Source organism: Natator depressus, chromosome 4 (genome assembly GCF_965152275.1).
Source record: "Natator depressus isolate rNatDep1 chromosome 4, rNatDep2.hap1, whole genome shotgun sequence".
NCBI lineage: Eukaryota > Metazoa > Chordata > Testudines > Cheloniidae > Natator > Natator depressus.
Window position 1 is genome coordinate 1,905,213 of NC_134237.1, and position 19,323 is coordinate 1,924,535.

General features: G+C 40.1%; 1 protein-coding gene across 1 annotated transcript in view; it reads right to left on the minus strand.

The window, feature by feature from the left end:
* Nucleotides 1–19,323, minus strand: part of TNKS (tankyrase) — a 278,738-nt gene that overhangs the window by 55,489 nt on the left and 203,926 nt on the right. Inside the window, exons 10-12 of the mRNA XM_074950255.1 lie at nucleotides 17,399–17,490; nucleotides 17,222–17,300; nucleotides 6,611–6,782 (exon numbers count right to left, since the gene is read on the minus strand). Coding sequence (XP_074806356.1) covers nucleotides 6,611–6,782; nucleotides 17,222–17,300; nucleotides 17,399–17,490 — 343 coding nt within the window. The remainder of the gene's footprint in view (nucleotides 1–6,610; nucleotides 6,783–17,221; nucleotides 17,301–17,398; nucleotides 17,491–19,323) is intronic.

The window sequence follows — 19,323 nt, forward strand, 5'->3', positions numbered from 1 at the left end:
TACAGAGACCTCAGCCTACTTAGCACCATGGCAAATATACAATTAAAAACCTTTTTAACCTTTTATTAAAGATCTAGAAAAGAAGGAGAAACAGTTAAAACCTTTGAAACATAAAGTATTAAATAAGGCTCTCGTTTTAACATTTTTTGTTTTCTATATCTTTAGTTGGAGAGAGTTTTAGAAAGAAAAAATTCCTTGTTTGACAGTCTCTTAGATGGTATTAAAGATGGTAATAACTGTTCATTTTTAGAAAAAAGAGAAGATGTTAGTTGACATGGGCTCGAGCTGTTTTTATTGCTGCTGCTGTTAAAGTTCTTTCATCCCAGGTGGTATCTGGGTTGTAAACTGGCTCCCTCTCTCTCCCCCTGGCCTGGTCTGGTCAGGACATTTCTGAAGATCAGGATAAGGAAGGCCCAGGGTCCCAAGAAATAGAGGAAGTGGCAGCCATGATGGTGAAGCTTGCTTCAGTAGCCTCTGTCTGTTCTTTCAAGTGTGCTTTTTAAAAACTCTTTTGTACTTTCCCCACAAAATTTCGTTCTTTTAAGGACCCAAAAAGTGAGGGGTAGCAAAACACATTTTTTGAATTATACTGACTTAGATATTTTGTTTAGACTAACAGAGTTATTTTGCATTCCTTTCGTACTGTGCCCTTCAACATTTGCTATTTTTGGTTATCGTAACATTTTATGAATTGTTACATACTTTTTACAGTTAAGCTCACAATCTGGGTAAATTTGAAGGCCCAAGTGTCACAACATCACCAACTACCAAATTGAAAAACAAAATCTCTCTGCCTCTATTTACAGAGTTGGTTTAAAAAAAGTGAATGGGAATGGGGAGGTAATAAAAAAGATGCATTTTAAATATATCTTTCCTCGTTTTTAATGGATAGTTAAAAATTACAGGCATTAGCTCCAAACCCCGCCATAAACTGTACCCCTCCCTCACCCATCTTGACCAGATGTTGCTTCCTCTTCTTCCAACTGAGAGCTGTGCAGGACTGAGGCACCTGAGTGAGAAAGACAGTCAGTTGGGAAGAGAGGAAGAGGCTGGGTGGAAAGGAGTGGGAGCTCAGCTGACCCTGGAAAGTTTATTGTCCTCTGGTCACTTTTGCCTGCTAAATTGGAAACTCTTCAGTATTTCAAGCTTTACAACAAAATATGAGTCGAAAGTGGCATCTGTGTCACAAACATTTCTGGCAACTATACTCTTTTCTCCTATCTTTTTACTGGAGACTATTTTTCAGAGTGGGAGGACACATTACTTAACCCCCCATTCAGTTTAAGGAGCTGAGGAATAATTATTTCTGTAATGTAGCCTAACTGGTGATTCTGAGACTATTTCCTACTTCAGGTCAAAAGGGACAGAGCACTTGGGGATGGGGTCTCTTATATGCCCTGAAACCACAGGCACACTGCCCCAGGGGCCACTATTTCTAGACGGTTCAGAGCTTGCCATGCCAAGGAGTATGCCCACAAGAAAGCGGGTCTGCAGAGGTAATTCTTGAAGGACAAAAAGAAAGCTTTAAAAATGTGTATAAAATTTTAACTATCATTAAGAAAATTAACCCAACAGACCATACAAGCACCTTCTGCAAGTACACAAACAGAGTGATCTGGTGTCATTAAAACGTCCACAATTCTCACTTTGCTATTTCTAACCAGTTAGTGAAATCAGCTGTTTGCAGAAGAGCACAACTAGTACAAATGGACATCTGAATTCCCAGCTAGCTGTGCATGTATATTGATTTGCCAGTTCAATCTGAGGTTGTATTTCTCATTTGTATACCCTGTTTTCTCTTCCTGACACATCCTTTGATGACATAGCAGGCAGAAGGTTGCAAAGCACACAGGCAGTAGATATCCCAGCTGCTGTTCTTGGACCCTGCCACAAAGGTAAATTAATCTGCCTCCCCTCTGTCTCTATGCGAGCGAGCGAGAGAGTGTGTGTGTGTGTGGGGGGGGGGGGGGCACAGGGTAGAGGAGAAAGGAGAGAGAAATGGACAGCGCTAGCTACGGGGGAAGGTAAAAGGCAGAACCTAGGAACCCACTTGCAAAGGTGGGGAAATGCTCACTAAGAGCAAGGGCAGAGGAAACTCATGAAAACTTAATCCTCTAGGAATGGGATCAGCATCTCTGGTATGCCCAGAAATGCTAAGTCTTTCTCTTGAGCCTACCCAGGAAGCTAGCACCACTGGCAGCTGCCAGCATGGACATGAGTAAATGATGTGCCAAAAGCTGCTGGAAGGGGATGCAGTAGGCTCACTGCTAGTATCAGCAGCCCTGGGCAGATCACGGCATGAACCTAATTCATTTTTAGAAGGTTCAGATTCTAGCCCTCTCCCTCCAGTCATGATCTTAGTAAGAGTCTATTACCCCATTTCCCTTCCTCTCCCCAGCAGCTGCTGGAGTTCACCTGACCTCAGCCTCCTCAAAGCTTTGAAGTAGGGAGGCTGCACTGGAGAGTATTTTACTGCTTTGATAGGGTCACAGAACACCACCTGGGACTTGACTCTTCAGCTGTTGTTTCCTTATCTGCTCTCTGGCCTTCTGCCCTCTAACACCACAATATGGCCCAGGAACTGACTTCAAGCGGGAAATGAAGGTAGGATCACAAAAATCAGAAATACAATCTAATTAAATTTGGAAATGGAAATTAAAAACTCCACCAGATTGAGATTTGATTAAGGAAAGACTTTGAATATTTGAGAAGCTGACTGAGCAAAGAAACAAAGGTACTTACGCTTTAAGAGAAGATAAACAAACAGCATTTTTTAACAGGAGTCTAGAAAACTTTCTAATCAGCCCATTTTATGAACTTTCATACATTAGAAATTTGCATTTCATTGTCATAATCAAAATCTCAATACCAGTTTGAGTAAAGACAGACCTCCCACCCATGAGGTCATCAGAAAGCTGTTTGAACGGTTGTGATCTCATAGCTGTGAAATATCCCTGTTTGTAAAACATGTGGGGGGGAAAAATCAAGCATACTGCAAGATAATTTTAATCAATACTTCTCAGTAATGCAATAATGGAGCTAAATAAGAGTCTTTACATCAAGCTAAATTGAATATTTAAAAATATTTCTTCAAACGAATCCTATATAAAATAAATCTGCAGAGATATTTATAGGATTTTAATATATAAACAGGATTAAGACATCTGATTACCTGGAACACAGAACAAAACATGCTCAACAACCCGTTGTTGTTCTGAGGACAACACAAAGCCCTCGCGTGCATCACGTCAGCCTCAATCTTTGCGGGGGTTTGCGTGTGTATTTGGAGGAGGGAGATAGGTGGGAGTTTTGCCTAACTGCAAAGATACTGCCTCCTGTGCCGAAAACCAGTGTTGCATGATGTCCGAAAAAATGGTTACTCACTTCTTGTAACTGTTGCTCTTCGAGATGTGTTGTTCATGCCCATTCCATTCAGGTGTGCGCGCGCGTGTGTGCACGTTGGCTGGAAGATTTTTCCCCTAGCAGCATCCGTTGGGCCGGCCTGGACACCCCCGGGAGTCGTGCCTTCATGGCGCCTAATATAGAGCCCTGAGGACCCGCCACCCCCTCAGTTCCTTCTTGCTGGCTGCTCCGGTCGGAGACTGGGTATTGGAATGGACGTGAACACCAGATCTTGAAGAACAATAATTACGGGAAGTGAGTAATTGCTTTTTCTTCTTCGAGTCCTTGTTCATGTCCATTCCAATCAGGTGACTCCCAAGCCAAATTTAGGAGCTGGGGTTGGAGCTATCCACGGATTGGAGTACTGCTCTTTCAAAGGCCGCATCGTCTCTGGCCGCCACACAGGTTTTGAAACCCGGGGACCACGACATACCATGGTTCCGGGAACTGGAGTGGCGGGGGGGTTGGGGAGAACCCCCAACAAACTCTATACTAAGACACTAACAACGTTAATAACACTAATGAACTAACTATATACAACCAGATAAAGAACAAACTTGCTGAGCGAGAGTTCCAGCCACCGTCACTGGTGGTAAGAAGGAACGGAGGGGATGGCGGGTCGCCCAGGCCGACCCGACGGATGCTGCACGCGCACACACCTAATTGGAATGGACATGAACAAGCACTCGAAGAAGAAATTAAAGTTTTCACAGAAAAGACAAATAAGTGCTTACTTTTCAAAATGCTTAATTTTAAAGCTTTGCCTTACCTCTTCCTGAAATTAAATTCCGATAATCTCTTTAACAGTAAGGGAAACATGATTAATCACCCTCTCCACATTTATTCCCTAAATTTTTATTTCTCTTTCTCACTCTCTCTCTGATACACATATATAAAATCACACAGAGAGAGAGGATATACATATCTAATGTATACATAGGTACGTATCTCCTTTATGTACCCACACTTTACAAGCTTTGGTTTTTAAAATGGCACCCCCTTCATATTGAAGATTTTTTTTTTTTTGCTAGAAAACAACCAGCCCATGGTATCATTTAAGTTTTCAATTTTCAAAGGAGACTAAGGGAAATAGGTGCCCAGTTCCTACTGGCTTTCACTGGCTCCTTTCAAATCCCGGCATACAAAAATCATTACCAAGTGTTGTTTAATTTGTACAAATAATAATAATAATAGTAGTGTAACATATACAGGCATGCAAAAAGGCACATGCATAAAAAGATGGAAGTGCTTAATGAACTACTTGAAAACAGTGATACCCTTCACATATGTTTGCTGTTCTATAATTGATATAAACTTTATGATTTTATAAATCACATCCAGTGAGTTGTTACTGGATAATCAAAGCATCTGAAGTAGGAGTCGATTGCTTTTACAACTACTGATATATTTTTCTGCTCATGCCTTATACCTCAAGACAGCAATAAGAAGAAATATTTAGTGTTTCTAAAGGCACTAGGAGTTTAAGCATCATTTAAATTACTCTGCTCCATATATTAAAACAAGTTTTTTCCTGTTGGATAATTTTTTATCATACAAACCAAAAATAGTCTGTTTGCAATTTAGAAAAAACAATCTAACCTTTGTGCCCCTTCAGGAATTCCTCTGAATGGTTATTTTAATATGTTGATCTGCGCTCTTTTAACACTTCTGAACTCTTTAAAACTAACTTCCAAAGATAAAAAAACACATCCTTTAGAATTATGTGCTGAATACCCCAAATGACTATAGATAAGATAAGCAGCGAGCATATTTATACAGTTAATGGTTCATATTTATACAGTTCATATCTGTAGAGAGGCTCTCTGGAGTGATAGTTCATACTAGTTATGATGCCCTAGCATGTACTCTGGTGACAACAGACACTGCTAACGTCTGGAGAGATCATCTGTAACACAGTTAAATGGGGGTGGAGCTGGAGAGCGTATGACTCTCACATGCAAAATATACCTGCCTACACTTACTAAAGTATTCTTATTTTGAGTCTTCCCACCACCAATATTAAAAGCTTTAGAAAAATCCAAAATGTTAGAAATGGGACTCAAATATCTTTATAGGTAGGGTCCAGTTTCTAGTAGGTATTACATCCCGAGCAGAGGGCAGCTGTAGCTAGCAATCCACAGGTCTGTACTTTGGGACAGAAGAAATAAATAAGAGTAAAATGAGAAATATGCTCTCTGCCATTCTTATTACCTTGTGTCAAGGTTCCTTTACTTTTGCCCTTGGTCTTTATTGCTGCCACCACCAAGCGTCTAACAAATATATAACAGGGAAAGAGCCCGCTTGGAAACGTCTTCCCCCCAAAATCCTCCCCAAACCCTACACCCCCTTTTCTGGGGAAGGCTTGATAAAAAATCCTCACCAATTTGCATAGGTGAACACAGACCCAAACCCTTGGATCTTAAGAACAATGAAAGAGCAATCAGGTTCTTAAAAGAAGAATTTTAATTGAGGAAAAAGTGAAAGAATCACCTCTGTAAAATCAGGATGGTAAATACCTTATAGGGTAATCAGATTCAAAACAGAGAATCCCTCTAGGCAAAACCTTAAGTTACAAAAAGACACAAAAACAGGAATATACATTCCATTCAGCACAGCTTATTTTCTCAGCCATTTAAACAAAACAGAATCTAATGCATATCTAACTAGCTTACTTACTAAGTTCTAAGACTCCATTCCTTTTCTGTTCCTGGCAAAAAAACAACACACAGAGAGAACCTTTGTTTCTCCCCCCCCCCAGCTTTGAAAGTATCTTGTCTCCTTATTGATCATTTTGGTCAGGTGCCAGTGAGGTTATCCTACCTTCTTAACCCTTTACAGGTGAAAGGGTTTTTCCTCTGGCCAGGAGGGCTTTTAAAGGTGTTTTCCCTTCCCTTTATATTTATGACACCTTGGGTTATTCAGGTCATTCAACAAATACTGATTTTTTGCAATGTAGCAGGTTACATTTAAATGTCTACTAGGCAGTGTTTTATTACATAAAATAACTGGAGAACTAGAGCAGATCTTTATAAAAGGTATTAAACACAAAGTAAATTGCAGACATTTGTGCGTGTGGTGCGGTAGCAGAGGGAAGACAAAACTTTATGTAACACCGAAAGAATCAGTCTCAGAGAAATCACGTTTAAGTCATTACAACTGAGGGGAAAAAAAGGGAGAAGGTTAAAATATGAAGTCTATTTCTACCCACCACTTAGAATTTGCTGCACTGCTTCATTTCCCATCTGTGCTGCTGTGAAACCTTGTAAGGAGATGATGGAGGGATCAGAGCCGTAATTCAGCAGGAGGCGACAGGTTTGCAAGTGACCTGCCAAAGCAGCCCTATGCAAAGCTGTTTGACCAAGTGTGTCCAGTGCATTCATCTGAAAAATCATTCAGCAATATAAAATTAAGTATCTTTATAATTGCAAGCCTCCACCCCGTCCCACAACCTCAATATGAAAGAAGAGTAACAAGTAAAATTTCAGCACATGCTAATTTACTTATAAACCCTACTGCCTTGCCACATTATTAAGACAGAATAACGAAGGATCAATTAAAATATTCCTAATTAAAAAGTAATTAATTATTTCAGATTACATTTCTTAACTCCTTATATAATGCAGTTATTAATTTATGTTGCTCATAAAATGAAACAGGATTACCAGAAAAATCTGTACTTTAAAACTTTATTAAATATTTTGACAAAGTTCACTTGGATAAATTAAATCTTTTTGAAAAAAAAGTCACCCTTTAACAAAAGCAACTGAATGAGCAAAACTCTAATACACAGTGGATGATTGGTTAATATATTTACATCTAACCTAAGAATTTCATGCAGGTTCAAGCTGCAAGAAAATTACCATCTGCCATCCTCAGAGGAGAAATAACTCAACATAATCTAATAACAATAATTCAAAAACCCATCTAAAGAGGTCAGATGGAGGAGAATTCTTCAGGGAGAAAAATGCAAGCCTGAAACCTAAATTCAGTTATCACGAATTCAGTCCATCTTGCTACTTGTTAATTCTTTTAATGAAACAGAAATCTAGAGCTTATAAGCAGGCAACAAGAAATTAGGTAATGCAGGAGCTCAGCATAGAACGATGAATAGGCATCTTCAAGTGACCTAATAAAAAGTCTCATCTAATGGAAACCTACCTGTATGACAAGATCTAATATAATAATCTAATCTAAACATCTGGAGTTTATGCAGAACATTCACAGAGAAAGTAAGAGAATAATAGCCAAGATGCACTTTAAAAAGATTTTAAGTAGAACCTTTGTAGCTAATGGCTGTTCATGGCAAATGTAAATGCAGATATCCAACAGCTTTGGGGTTTTTTGGTCAATTTAGGAAACACAAACTGCTCTATATTCTTTGGACATTGTCACAGATAACTTGCCATCACCCTCCAACTGTAAGGTTTCCATGCTGTGAGCTGCATGCATCACAGATGTACTTACTATACAGAACTCCCATCGGACTTTCCCAAAATTCTTACCTTGGTAGAATAGAACAAAGTTTTTGCCTCAATTCCTGACTAAAAGTGTGCAGCGGAGGGCAATGAAAATGATGAGGGGGCTGGGGCACATGACTTATGAGGAGAGGCTGAGGGAAATGGGCTTATTTAGTCTGCAGAAGAGTGTGGGGGTAGGGTGGGATTTGATAGCAGCCTTCAACTACCTGAAGGGGGGTTCCAAAGAGGATGGAGCTCGGCTGTTCTCAGTGGTGGCAGATGACAGAATAAGGAGCAATGATCTCAAGCTGCAGTGGGGGAGACCTAGGTTGGATATCAGGAAACACTATTTCACTGTGTTTCCTAGGGAGGTGTGTGGAATCTCCATCCTTCGAGGGTTTTAAGGCCCAGTTTGACAAAGCCCTGGCTGGGATGATTTAGTAGGGGGCTGGTCCAGCTTTGAGCAGGGGGTTGGACTAGATGACCTCCTGAGGTCTCTTCCAACCCTAATCTTCTATGATTCAATGATCTACAGAAAGTGAATAGGGAGTTTGCACAACATCCACCTGCAAACAGGTTTGACTCACACCAGTGCTATTAAGTCCCTCCCTTTCATGCTCTCTTACCAAAAAGACTTTTATAAAAGACTAGACAAACCATAAACACAAACCAGGCATTGAAGAATGAAAATCCAGTTTTATTCAACGGAAGTTTTATTTCTGACTTGGAACCCAAGATTACCATAACCATCGACAACAGGTACAACTCCTTTAAGGAGTTTATGGCTGCCCAGGGTTATAGATGGTAAGGTTAGGATAAAATTAAACTATGTAGGCAATAATACTGCATTTTGGCCAAGGGGATGAACTAGAGCAGAGGCCCTCCCTTTCTCTAATTTCAATACATTGTGACTGACAGCACAGAATAACAGGATCATAGCAGCTATATTGTATCCCTCAGCCTCAACACTGCACATGAAAATGATGCACACATGAAAGGGACAATGGCAAAGTCATCAGATCTAGCACTGGAGTAACGGAAATGGAATGAAATTTAACAGTACCAGTGTAAGGTCATGCATTTAAGGACTAGTAAGAATTTCTGCTATAAGCTAATGGCTGATCAGTTGGAAGCTACAGAGGAGGAGAAAGACCTGGGTATATTAGGTGATCACAGGAAAACTATGAGTCACCAATGGGATGCAGCTGCAAAAAAAGGCAAATGCAATAAAAGGATTTACCAGGTGAGGTTTTTCCAGTAGAAACAGGGAAGTATTAGTACCATTGTAGAAAACACTGGTGAAGACCTCATATGGAATGCTGTGTACAGTGTTGGTCACCCATGTTCAAGAAAGATTAATTCTAACTGGAACGAGTGCAGACAAAGGCTACTAGGATAGGGGAATAGAAAGCTTATCTTACAAGAGGAGACACGGTAGCTTGTGTGTCTCGGGATTGGATAAGACCTTGTCTTGTTCCGCCTAGCAAAACAAAAGCTGAGAGTATGATTGCTCTCTGTATATACATCAGTGGGGTAAACACCAGGGAGAGAGAAGTGATGTTTCTGCAAAGGGACAATGTTGGCATAAGAACAAATTGGTATAAACTGACCATTAATTAATTTAGACTGAAAAATTACAGCAGATTTCTATCTATCAGATGCATGAGTTTCTGGAATAGACTTCCAATATGACTAGTGGGGGCAAGAAACCTAGCTGGTTTTAGGATGGAGACTGATAAGTTTATGAATGAAATTATGTGACCAGGTTGACTGTGACAGAAGACTATTAACAGAATCACAGATTCCAGGGCCAGAAGAGACCACTGTGATCATCCAGTCTGACCTCCTGTATAAGGCAGGCCAGAGAACTTCCCCCAAATAACTTCCCTAGACCATATCTTTTAGAAAATCATCCAATCTTGACTTAAAAATTGCCACTGGCGGAGAATCCACTAAATCCTTTGTAAATTGTTCCAATGGTTAATTGCTCTGTTAAAAATATATGATTTATTTGCAGTCTGAATTTACCTAGCTTCAACTTCCAGCTACTGAATCATGTTCAGCCTTTCTGTGCTAGACTGAAGAGCCCATTATTAAATATTTGTTCGCAATGTAGGTACTTATAGTCTGTAATCAAGTCACCTCTTAACCTTCTCTTTGTTAAGTTGAGCTCCTTGATTCTAACACTATAAGTTATGTTGTCTAATCCTTTAATCGTTCAGGTGGCTCTTCTCTGAACACTCTCCAATTTATCAACATCCTTCTTGAATTGTGGGCACCAGAGCTGGACACAGGATTCCAGCAGTGGCTGCACCAGTGTCAAACACACAGGTAAAATAGCCTCTCTACTCCAACTCGAGTTTCCTGTTTATGCATCCTAAAATCGCATTAGCGCTTTTGGCCACAGCGTCACACTGGGAGCTCATGTTCATCTGATTAGCCGCCATGCCCTCCAAATCTTTTCCGGAGTCCCTGCTTCCCAGGATAGAGTCCCCCATCTTTTAAGTATAGCCTGCATTCTGTGTTTCTTGATGTATTAAAACATATGTTGTTTGCATGCGCCCAAGTGATCCAGATTGTTCTCAGTCTGTACTCCTGTACTCCTCATTATTTACCACTCCCCCAATTAGTGTCATCTATAAACTTTATCAATGATGATTTTGTTTTCTTACAGATCATTAATAAACATAGCACCAGGCCAAAAACTGATCTCTGTGAGACTCTGTTGGAAACACAACCACTCAATGATTCCTTTGTTCACAATTGCATTTTGAGACCTATCTGTTAACCAATTTTTAAGCCATTTAATATGCGCCATGCTGTCACAGAGGAGGTCCCTTCCAGTCCTATATTCCTAACTGTTTTATGTTATATGGCATGCAGATCTTACCTTAGTTCTCAAATAACTAATTTTCCTCACAACCAATCCTTGCAGCAGACAAACATAAGCAATCTGAACAAGTACATGCTTTCCTGGACAGAAAGGGGCTGGGGATGATTAGAGAGCCGGTAAACAGGATGTGAACTAGTTATTATTCTGGGTCCCTACAGCACTATTAGCAGAATGCGCACTTGCTTTCCATCTTTAAAGGGGCCACTTAAGTTGGGAGTGTGGCCTCCTTAAAGCCAATCTGCCTTCAAAGCTATACAGCACTCTCATCCCAAACAATCCCAGGGACAGAACTTTACTTCGGGAACCGTTTTGTACTGTAAACCAACACACAATCTTTAAGGCTGGAGACTGTATTTACTTGTTTGTTCACAGCTGAAAGACTTATTTCAAGAAAAGGTTCTACAAGTATCAGATATAAAATACAAGTCTTTAATTCCAGAAAAATATATTGAGACTTACAGTAAGTCCAACCTGATAAGGTAATTCTTTGGGTTACTTGACAATTTCAGGTCTAAAAGAGTGTCCTTTCAAATTCCAACTCTAAGTGAGAAAATATACAGTATCCAAACTACCATTATATATGTACTAATGGGCCCGCATGATCATTAGAGCTGAACTAGTCAAATAAATGAGATGGTCATCCATGTGGATTCTCCTCCTGAGCACTTTCAAATCAGACAGCTACAGCTCCGAACTGCTTTCCAGACAGTCCTTTGTAAGCGATTCTCTCAACCTACCACACAACAGATTTGACAGCTTTTATGCTATAGAAATCATCCTGGATCCAATCTCCTCACATTTTAGCATGTAAACAGTCACACCTCTGTTCTAACCATGACATTTTAAAACCGTATTTACCTGCCAAAGAAAAGTGTTTTGAGTAAGCATTAAAAACCTATGTTCCTATCAATTGTTTTCCATTGCAGGGATCTCTCTTGCTCCCTTGTTAGTCTCTAAGGTGTCACAAGTCCTCCTGTTCTTTTTGCGGATACAGACTAACACGGCTGCTACTCTGAAACCTCTTGCTCTCTATTATTTCCCTCTGTTCTTTTCATTTCAGTGCCTCCATCATGAGACCATCTGGTAGAGAAAATCAAAATGGATGTGTATTAGCCGGCACTGAAGACATTATTTTCATCACCGCGCTGCTGCTGTCTCACACAGAATAGAATCCAGAGCTTCAGCAATATTTCTTCATACTGCCAGTCAGCTGTGGCAGCTCAACAGTTGGGATCTGCTCAGGGAACATTTTGACAGTGTATCATCAGAATATCAGCTTTCTGTCAGTGTCAAATGCTGAAAGTTTGCAAAATCCTCCTAACTCCTCGGGAGAACAGCAGCACAAAAAGCAACAAACTTTTGACTGACCCCGTTGTATCTCAGTAGAAATATCCTCTGATTCTAAAATAGTCTCTTGACAGGATTTATAAAATATTTAACCATCTCAGTTTTTCTCCTACAATTCCTATGTGATGTTTTACACTCGTGCATAGTATCTGAGTATCATCACTGTCCCACTGACTCCTCAGAAGTGGGCCATTTCCAGCAGTTAACAAGAATGTCTGACGAACAGTGTGGGGTGGGAATAAACATGGGGAAATTGTTTTACTTTGTGTAATGACCCCTCCACTCCCAGTCTCTATTCAAGCCTAAATTAATTGTATCCAGTTTGCAAATTAATTCCAATTCAGCAGTCTCTCGTTGGACTCTGTTTTTGAAGTTTTTTGGTTGAAGTATTGCCACTTTTAGGTCTGTAATCGAGTGACCAGAGAGATTGAAGTGTTCTCCAACTGGTTTTTGAATGTTATAATTCTTGACATCTGATTTGTGTCCATTTATTCTTTTACGTAGAGACTGTCCAGTTTGACCAATGTACATGGCAGAGGGGCATTGTTGGCACATGATGGCATATATCACATTGGTAGATGAGCAGATGAACGAGCCCTCTGTGTGGCTGATGTGATTAGGCCCTAGGATGGTGTCCCCTGAATAGATATGTGGACACAGTTGGCAACGGGCTTTATTGCAAGGATAGGTTCCTGGTGAGTGGTTCTGTTGTGTGGTGTGTGGTTGCTGGTGAGTATTTGCTTCAGGTTGGGGGGCTGTCTGTAAGCAAGGACTGGCCTGTCTCCCAAGATCTGTGAGAGTGATGGGTCATCCTTCAGGATAGGTTGTAGATCCTTGATTATGCATTGGAGAGGTTTTAGTTGGGGGCTGAAGGTGACGGCTAGTGGCATTCTGTTATTTTCTTTGTTGGGCCTGTCCTGTAGTGGGTGATTTCTGGGTACTCTTCTGGCTCTGTCAATCTATTTCTTCACTTCAGCAGGTGGGTATTGTAGTTGTAAGAATGCTTGATGGAGATCTTGTAGGTGTTTGTCTCTGTCTGAGGGGTTGGAGCAAAGGCGGTTGTATCGTAGAGCTTGGCTGTAGACAATGGATCGCGTGGTGTGGTCTGGATGAAAGCTGGAGGCATGTAGGTAGGAATAGCGGTCAGTAGGTTTCCGGTATAGGGTGGTGTTTATGTGACCATCGCTTATTAGCACCGTAGTTTCCAGGTAGTGGATCTCTTGTGTGGACTGGTCTTTAGAGAGAAGCTTTTTCTGCTAGGATAGCTCAGCTTACAGGCATATCACTGCAGAAACGTTTTCAATTAAATGAAGCTGCTGTAATATCAGCCAGTGGGTAATTATGTAAAAATATACTATTCTCTCTATTAAAAGTGTTTGTTACAGGGCTATTACACCTGTAGTCCCCTTACGTGGTCCACGGAGGGCACCCATTCTCAGCTCCCGCCTCCTCAGCCATCACCTCTCTAGGGTGGAGACCAGCCTCTCTCTCTCTCGACCAAGGGTTTTCCAGGCTGCATGATTCCCTGCTCACACTGATATTCCCAGCATGCCAAACTATCTAAAAGCCAGCATCTGCACTTTGCTTTCTCTCCAGAGGCTATGTCCAGTGTATTGCCCGCAATTACAAGTTACACACAGCACTTTCTAAGCACGCACATTTATTCTTTGATGAAACCACTACAGAGAAATCATATTAAAAAAAAAGAACCCACATGCACGCTAAAAAGCTTACCAGAGATCACCCCAACTCCAACATCAGGCTCTGGTAGGTGTGAGTCATTCAAAAGCCATAACTGGGTTTTCCCTGTGATTTACAGCTCATAAATCTAAGATTCATAACCAGAGGAAACATGAATAGCTCAATCTTTCCTTTATACAGCTTGGGCCTTTGATCCCGGCCTCACGTAACGGGTTATCAGCAGACAATGGCTCACACCTCAGGACATAGCTTCAAAAAGTTTGGCATTTGCTAATTTGCATTCACCTCCCCCTAGAGATTCTCTAGGAAAACCCCTTAACACTTTTTGTTCCAAAAGTCCATCCTTGTTTGGCACATTGTTGAACACAGTCCTTTGAACCCTCAGGTCTCACATCTTCCCCCTTAAGAGGCTGTATACAATCCTGGCCCGTAAGACATAAACCATTCATTTAATACAATGGACTCCAAAGATACTTATACTTAATTCAGTAAGGTCTCCCAAAGATATTGTAGGAAACTGCCATACCCATCACAGGGCTCATTTGAATTTCCTGGCAGAAGAAGTCCATGTGACTGAACAGTGTCAATTTACAACATGTCACCAAGCATGAATGAAGTCTAGCCTTGGATCATTTACCCAAATGTTGACTTGCATACTTTGTGCTTTAAGGGGAAGTAGACAGTTTGGACGGCTGCTCCAGTGGCACCTTTCAGCACAAAGCAGTTCCAACAAATTGCGGATGTGCATGGTATAATTATATCTGGCATACTTAGCAGCTTATTGTAAGAATATTATGGCAGGAGTGTTTGACTTTTTCCTGCTCTGAGTTTAGATCTGTTGTGTTTCTCAATCCCACAAGGAATGAAGTAGACAAAGATCAGCTGGTTATGTAATTCTTGCCAAAATATTTATGGCAAACTCTTCATATATTTCAGCTGATGCTGGACAATATTAGTGGTATTGAGGCTTTTATGACTATTATTTGAAAATAAAGGGTACCTGCATAGATCAACCAGACAAGAGATCTTACTATAAATACAGCCTTCACCTTGCCATTTGTCATTTGATCTTGAGCAGTCAACAACATCAACAATTTTGTAGTTTACCTTGAGTTAAGAATAAAGAGAATTAAATCCCTGCCACCAAAAAGGAAATACAAATGCTAAGGTGGTCTGTTGGAACCTCCTCTCCAACAAGCTGTTTTTAGATCTTGCCCCACACATACGAAACAAAAATGACATTCCTGTATTTTAAAGAAGTTCTATGTTTAATCTACAAAATATATACAGTTAGGGCTCAATCTAACAAGGTACTGACCATTCTTACTCTGATCCAGTACCACTGAACTGGTCACATGCTTAAAATTAGGCACCTGCTTAAATGTTTTCCTGGATTAGGGCTAGAGTGCCTAGCAACTTGCAGGACTGAGCCCTAACTCTGAAATACAATCAGTTTCTCTTCCCCATCCTCACACAAGAAAAAGAACTGTTCCCTGCCCACCCAGATAGCTGCCCAAGTACATCATACCTATGTCCGATATATTTTTTAATGAAAAACAATTTTACACACATTGCAGCTACTCCCCACAAAGCAGAAGAGCTTTCACTTAATGTATAAGATAGTGCCAAGGAAGGCCCTCAAAGGAAGACCCTGACCCAAGGTATTCTAGTGCTTCCTACACATTTGTCTCCCACCTCCAGATGTGTATATTTTTGAGCGTTTTTAAAAAAAAATCTATTTTCGATTTAAATTGTGACAGTTGTGAAAAATTATGGGGGGGGGGAGGGAAAACAGACAATTATGTAATAGACACAGATTAAAAAAAAGCTTTATAATCATTAAACTACAAATTGTCTACTACACGTCAAAACATACAAAGTAAATATCCTTACATGAAACTCTGAGAAGTTCTCAAGCAGCATTTTTCATACTTTGCCTGTCTGAAAATTCTTGATTACTACTGATGACAATATTTTTGTTGGTGTGTGTGTACGGTGAAATCAACGTTTACTGATATTTACGGATAGAGCTCTAATCCTTCCAAGCCTAACCATGAGTTATCAAAACTACCGTTCTTAGACGATACCAGAGATCTGTTCCAGGATAGCTATTATTTTAATCTCCCTAATGCTGTTATTTCCCCCCCCCCCGACCCCTCAATAACTGCTGATACTGAACTCTTGAAAAATCTGGCCATAATCCTATGAAATCTCAATTTGCTGCTGTAAGCAACAGATGAGATTCCTGTTTCTAGCATATAGCTATATTATCAGGAGATAATGTGGGAAAATGATTATAGTTAACAGCTTGAATGAATGCAAATGCTCTTCTCAAAAAAAAAAAAAATCTCCTTGGAAAAGTCTTAGGCAAGCTACAGCTGTATCAGAATTCTAGAACATGACACACTGTGCCATGCTACAGTCATTAAAATATTTTATGATTCTATTAAACCTCTTTGAAAGTGAGTCAGATACTGAGATCTGCAAATTAGCTCTGAAATGGGCACCTACATTGTAATTCAGTTGTCTTAAAATAAAAAAGATTTGTATTAACTAGATGTTCAATTACACTGCTCTCACCTCCTAGTACTTCAGGAGTGACATTATAGATTGTTATTATAGGCATACTTCTTCATTTCTAGCTACCTGGATGCAGACTCAGCTATAGCAAACTGAACTACCCTAAAAGCAAAAATAAGATTGTTCAAATTTTAACTGATTCATAAAAAATGCCTTTTATGCAGAAAATGTCTTCGAGAGAAGGTAAGTGGCAAAACGATAATGATCACAATAACAATTTTCTAATTAGTTGCTACAGTCATCCTGAAGGGACAAAGACACACATCTTTGAAAGATGTTTAGAATTGTGGGGCTACACTTTCATCTTTTCCTGTAATCTTACGACTTCCAAAACATGACCTTTAAAACCACAACTCACAGTGAGCTTATAAATGACTTGTGTGGGTAGTGGTTATTATCTACAGCAAAAGGGTGAATTAATAAAAGGAATTTTTTGGATGGGAAAACAAGAAAAGAGTTAATTACTGAAGGCTGAGAACAAAGTTTTCAAAAATCTATAGCTAGACATCTAACTAAAATTGGCCTGATTTGCACAAGTACTGAGAACTCAACAGCCCCCACCAAATGTTAGACATTTTTGAAAAGCCAGGGCAAGACTTTTAAAGAAATGGGTGACTAAAGTTAGGTTCCTAAATCTTCATTTAGGCACTTAAGTAAGTGACCTAAATTTCAAGTGCTGAGAACTCAGCATTTCCCACTGATTCAATATAAGCACACTTCTGGGGTCACACAGAAAGTGTGAGGCACAGTAAGGAAAAAGCAGTAGTTCTCCTGACTGCTAGCCATGTGCTTTAACCACAAGACCATCTACCTCCTACTACTTTATTTAGAATATATTTACCTTTGCTCCATGTTTATGCAGAACTTCCATGACATCATTATGAGCTCTTTCAGCTGCAACATGCAAAGGCGTCATGAAGCTAGGTGAAAAATGGCAGACGTTAGTTTTATCATCCAAATACTGTATTACCTAGTCCTTTGGAAATGTAAAATTTGGCTTAAATTTTCAGACACCTACTCTTTGTTTTTCTCATTAACGTTAGCTCCTTTCCTGAGCAACAGTTCTGTAACTTGTTTCCGTTTAGGATGCAGGGAAGTGACAGCACAGTGCTGAAAAACAAAGCAAAAAAATTATATACTACTTAGACTATGCAATATTTCATGACGCATGCTTCATCATTTTTACACACCCCACTGAACATTAGACTGAAGCTTACAAATAGAACCCAGCGAAATGTATTACATTTCTGCCTCAATATAAAATACACCAAACAAAATGTAAGCTAGTTATTAAAGCTAAATCATGGTGCTTTTAAAACAATTTTGATTTTATAACTATTAGTCACACATGAGAAATGGTTAAGTCACCATCTGTAAAAGCAAGACATAGGGACATTAAATGGTGTACTACAAGAAGTGGCTAAAGGCAAAAATCCCTCTTTCTGCAGATGGCTTCTGAAGAGTTACACTGCTTCCTTCAATGTAACATGAGTTCTGTGGTAGACCGAGTTAATTGTTTTATTTATTCTTCTATTTTGATGTATACTTAATGTGTTAATCTTAACTGATTGCCATGCTGGTACAGTATGTGTTTGCAGTTACTGCTCAATATTTGGATTTATGAAATAAAGGAAGCTCTAAGGAAAGTAATGCATTCTCCATGGCATAGTTTGGTTAAATGTTCCAAGTGAGAGGTATCTTTAGTGGGGTGTCTTGGAAGCAAGGGCCTTCATAACCTCCCTTGCCCAGGGGAAGACAGGAGCAAGTTGCTACAGTCCTTTTCTAGGTACAATATACCTCTTTGTGTGGGTCAACTCTGCTGGCTGCTTTGTGGGGAGGGTTGCAGCGTACTGAGCATGCAGCCTTTGCTCTGCCCATGAAGCCATGCGTTCAGGTAGGGCAGGGTGATGGGCCATGCTCCCTCTTACTCCTTTGCACCACTGCATTAGGGCCAGTCACCCCCTGGACTGAAATTTTCAAACATGTCCACTAATTTTAGGCCCCAAATTGAGATGTCAAAGGACTGATTTTCAGAGAAACTAAGCTCCCACAATTCCAAGTAACTGAAAATCAGGTCCTAAATTCCGGAGTAACGGTTGGAAGAGACCACCACTAGGATGAGAGACCATCTTGGACAAAGCTAGTTATTGGTCCCTGTAAGACAGGGCCTATTGATCTCCTGATGTTTCGGAGCCCAGCCACAGGGGTTTTAAACAGCAAGCACAAAAGTCATACTTAATAGTTATGACTCATTGCTGTGAAGAATTCCCTCTTCTAACACTCAAAGTAAAACAACATAGTCACACTGATTTGAACGAGATCATCAGTTCCATCCCACTTCACTTTCTATATATGTCTATGTCAAAGACTGCTGGGATATTAGCTCTATGTTCTTTGACTTCACTGCTAGCTGAAATGATGAATTGGGAGCAGAGGCTAATTCCAGTGAAGTCACTAACACACAAAAATACACGCAAGTGACACTGTACCTTCATACAGAAGGCCCCCTGCTAGATAATGCCATGACCACAGCGAGCACAAAGTTCAGCATACTGCTGGGGTGCTTTGCATCTTTAACAGTGTTCCATGTCAAAGACCTGAACAAGAATTGAGAACTCATAGCGGGGCCAACTACCACAGGCAAATCCAGTAAACAACTGGCAATGCAGATAAATGCAAAGTAATGCACATTGGAAAACATAATCCGAACTATACATATAAAAGGATGGGGTCTAAATTAGTTGTTACCACTCAAGAAAGAGATCTGGGAGTCACTGTGGACAGTTCTCTGAAATCATCCACTCAATGTGCAGTGGCAGTCAAAAAAGCAAACAGAATGTTGGGAATCATTAAGAAAGGGATAGATAATAAGACAGAAAATACTATATTGCCTCTATATAAATCCATGGTATGTCCACATCTTGAATACTGCATGCAGATGTG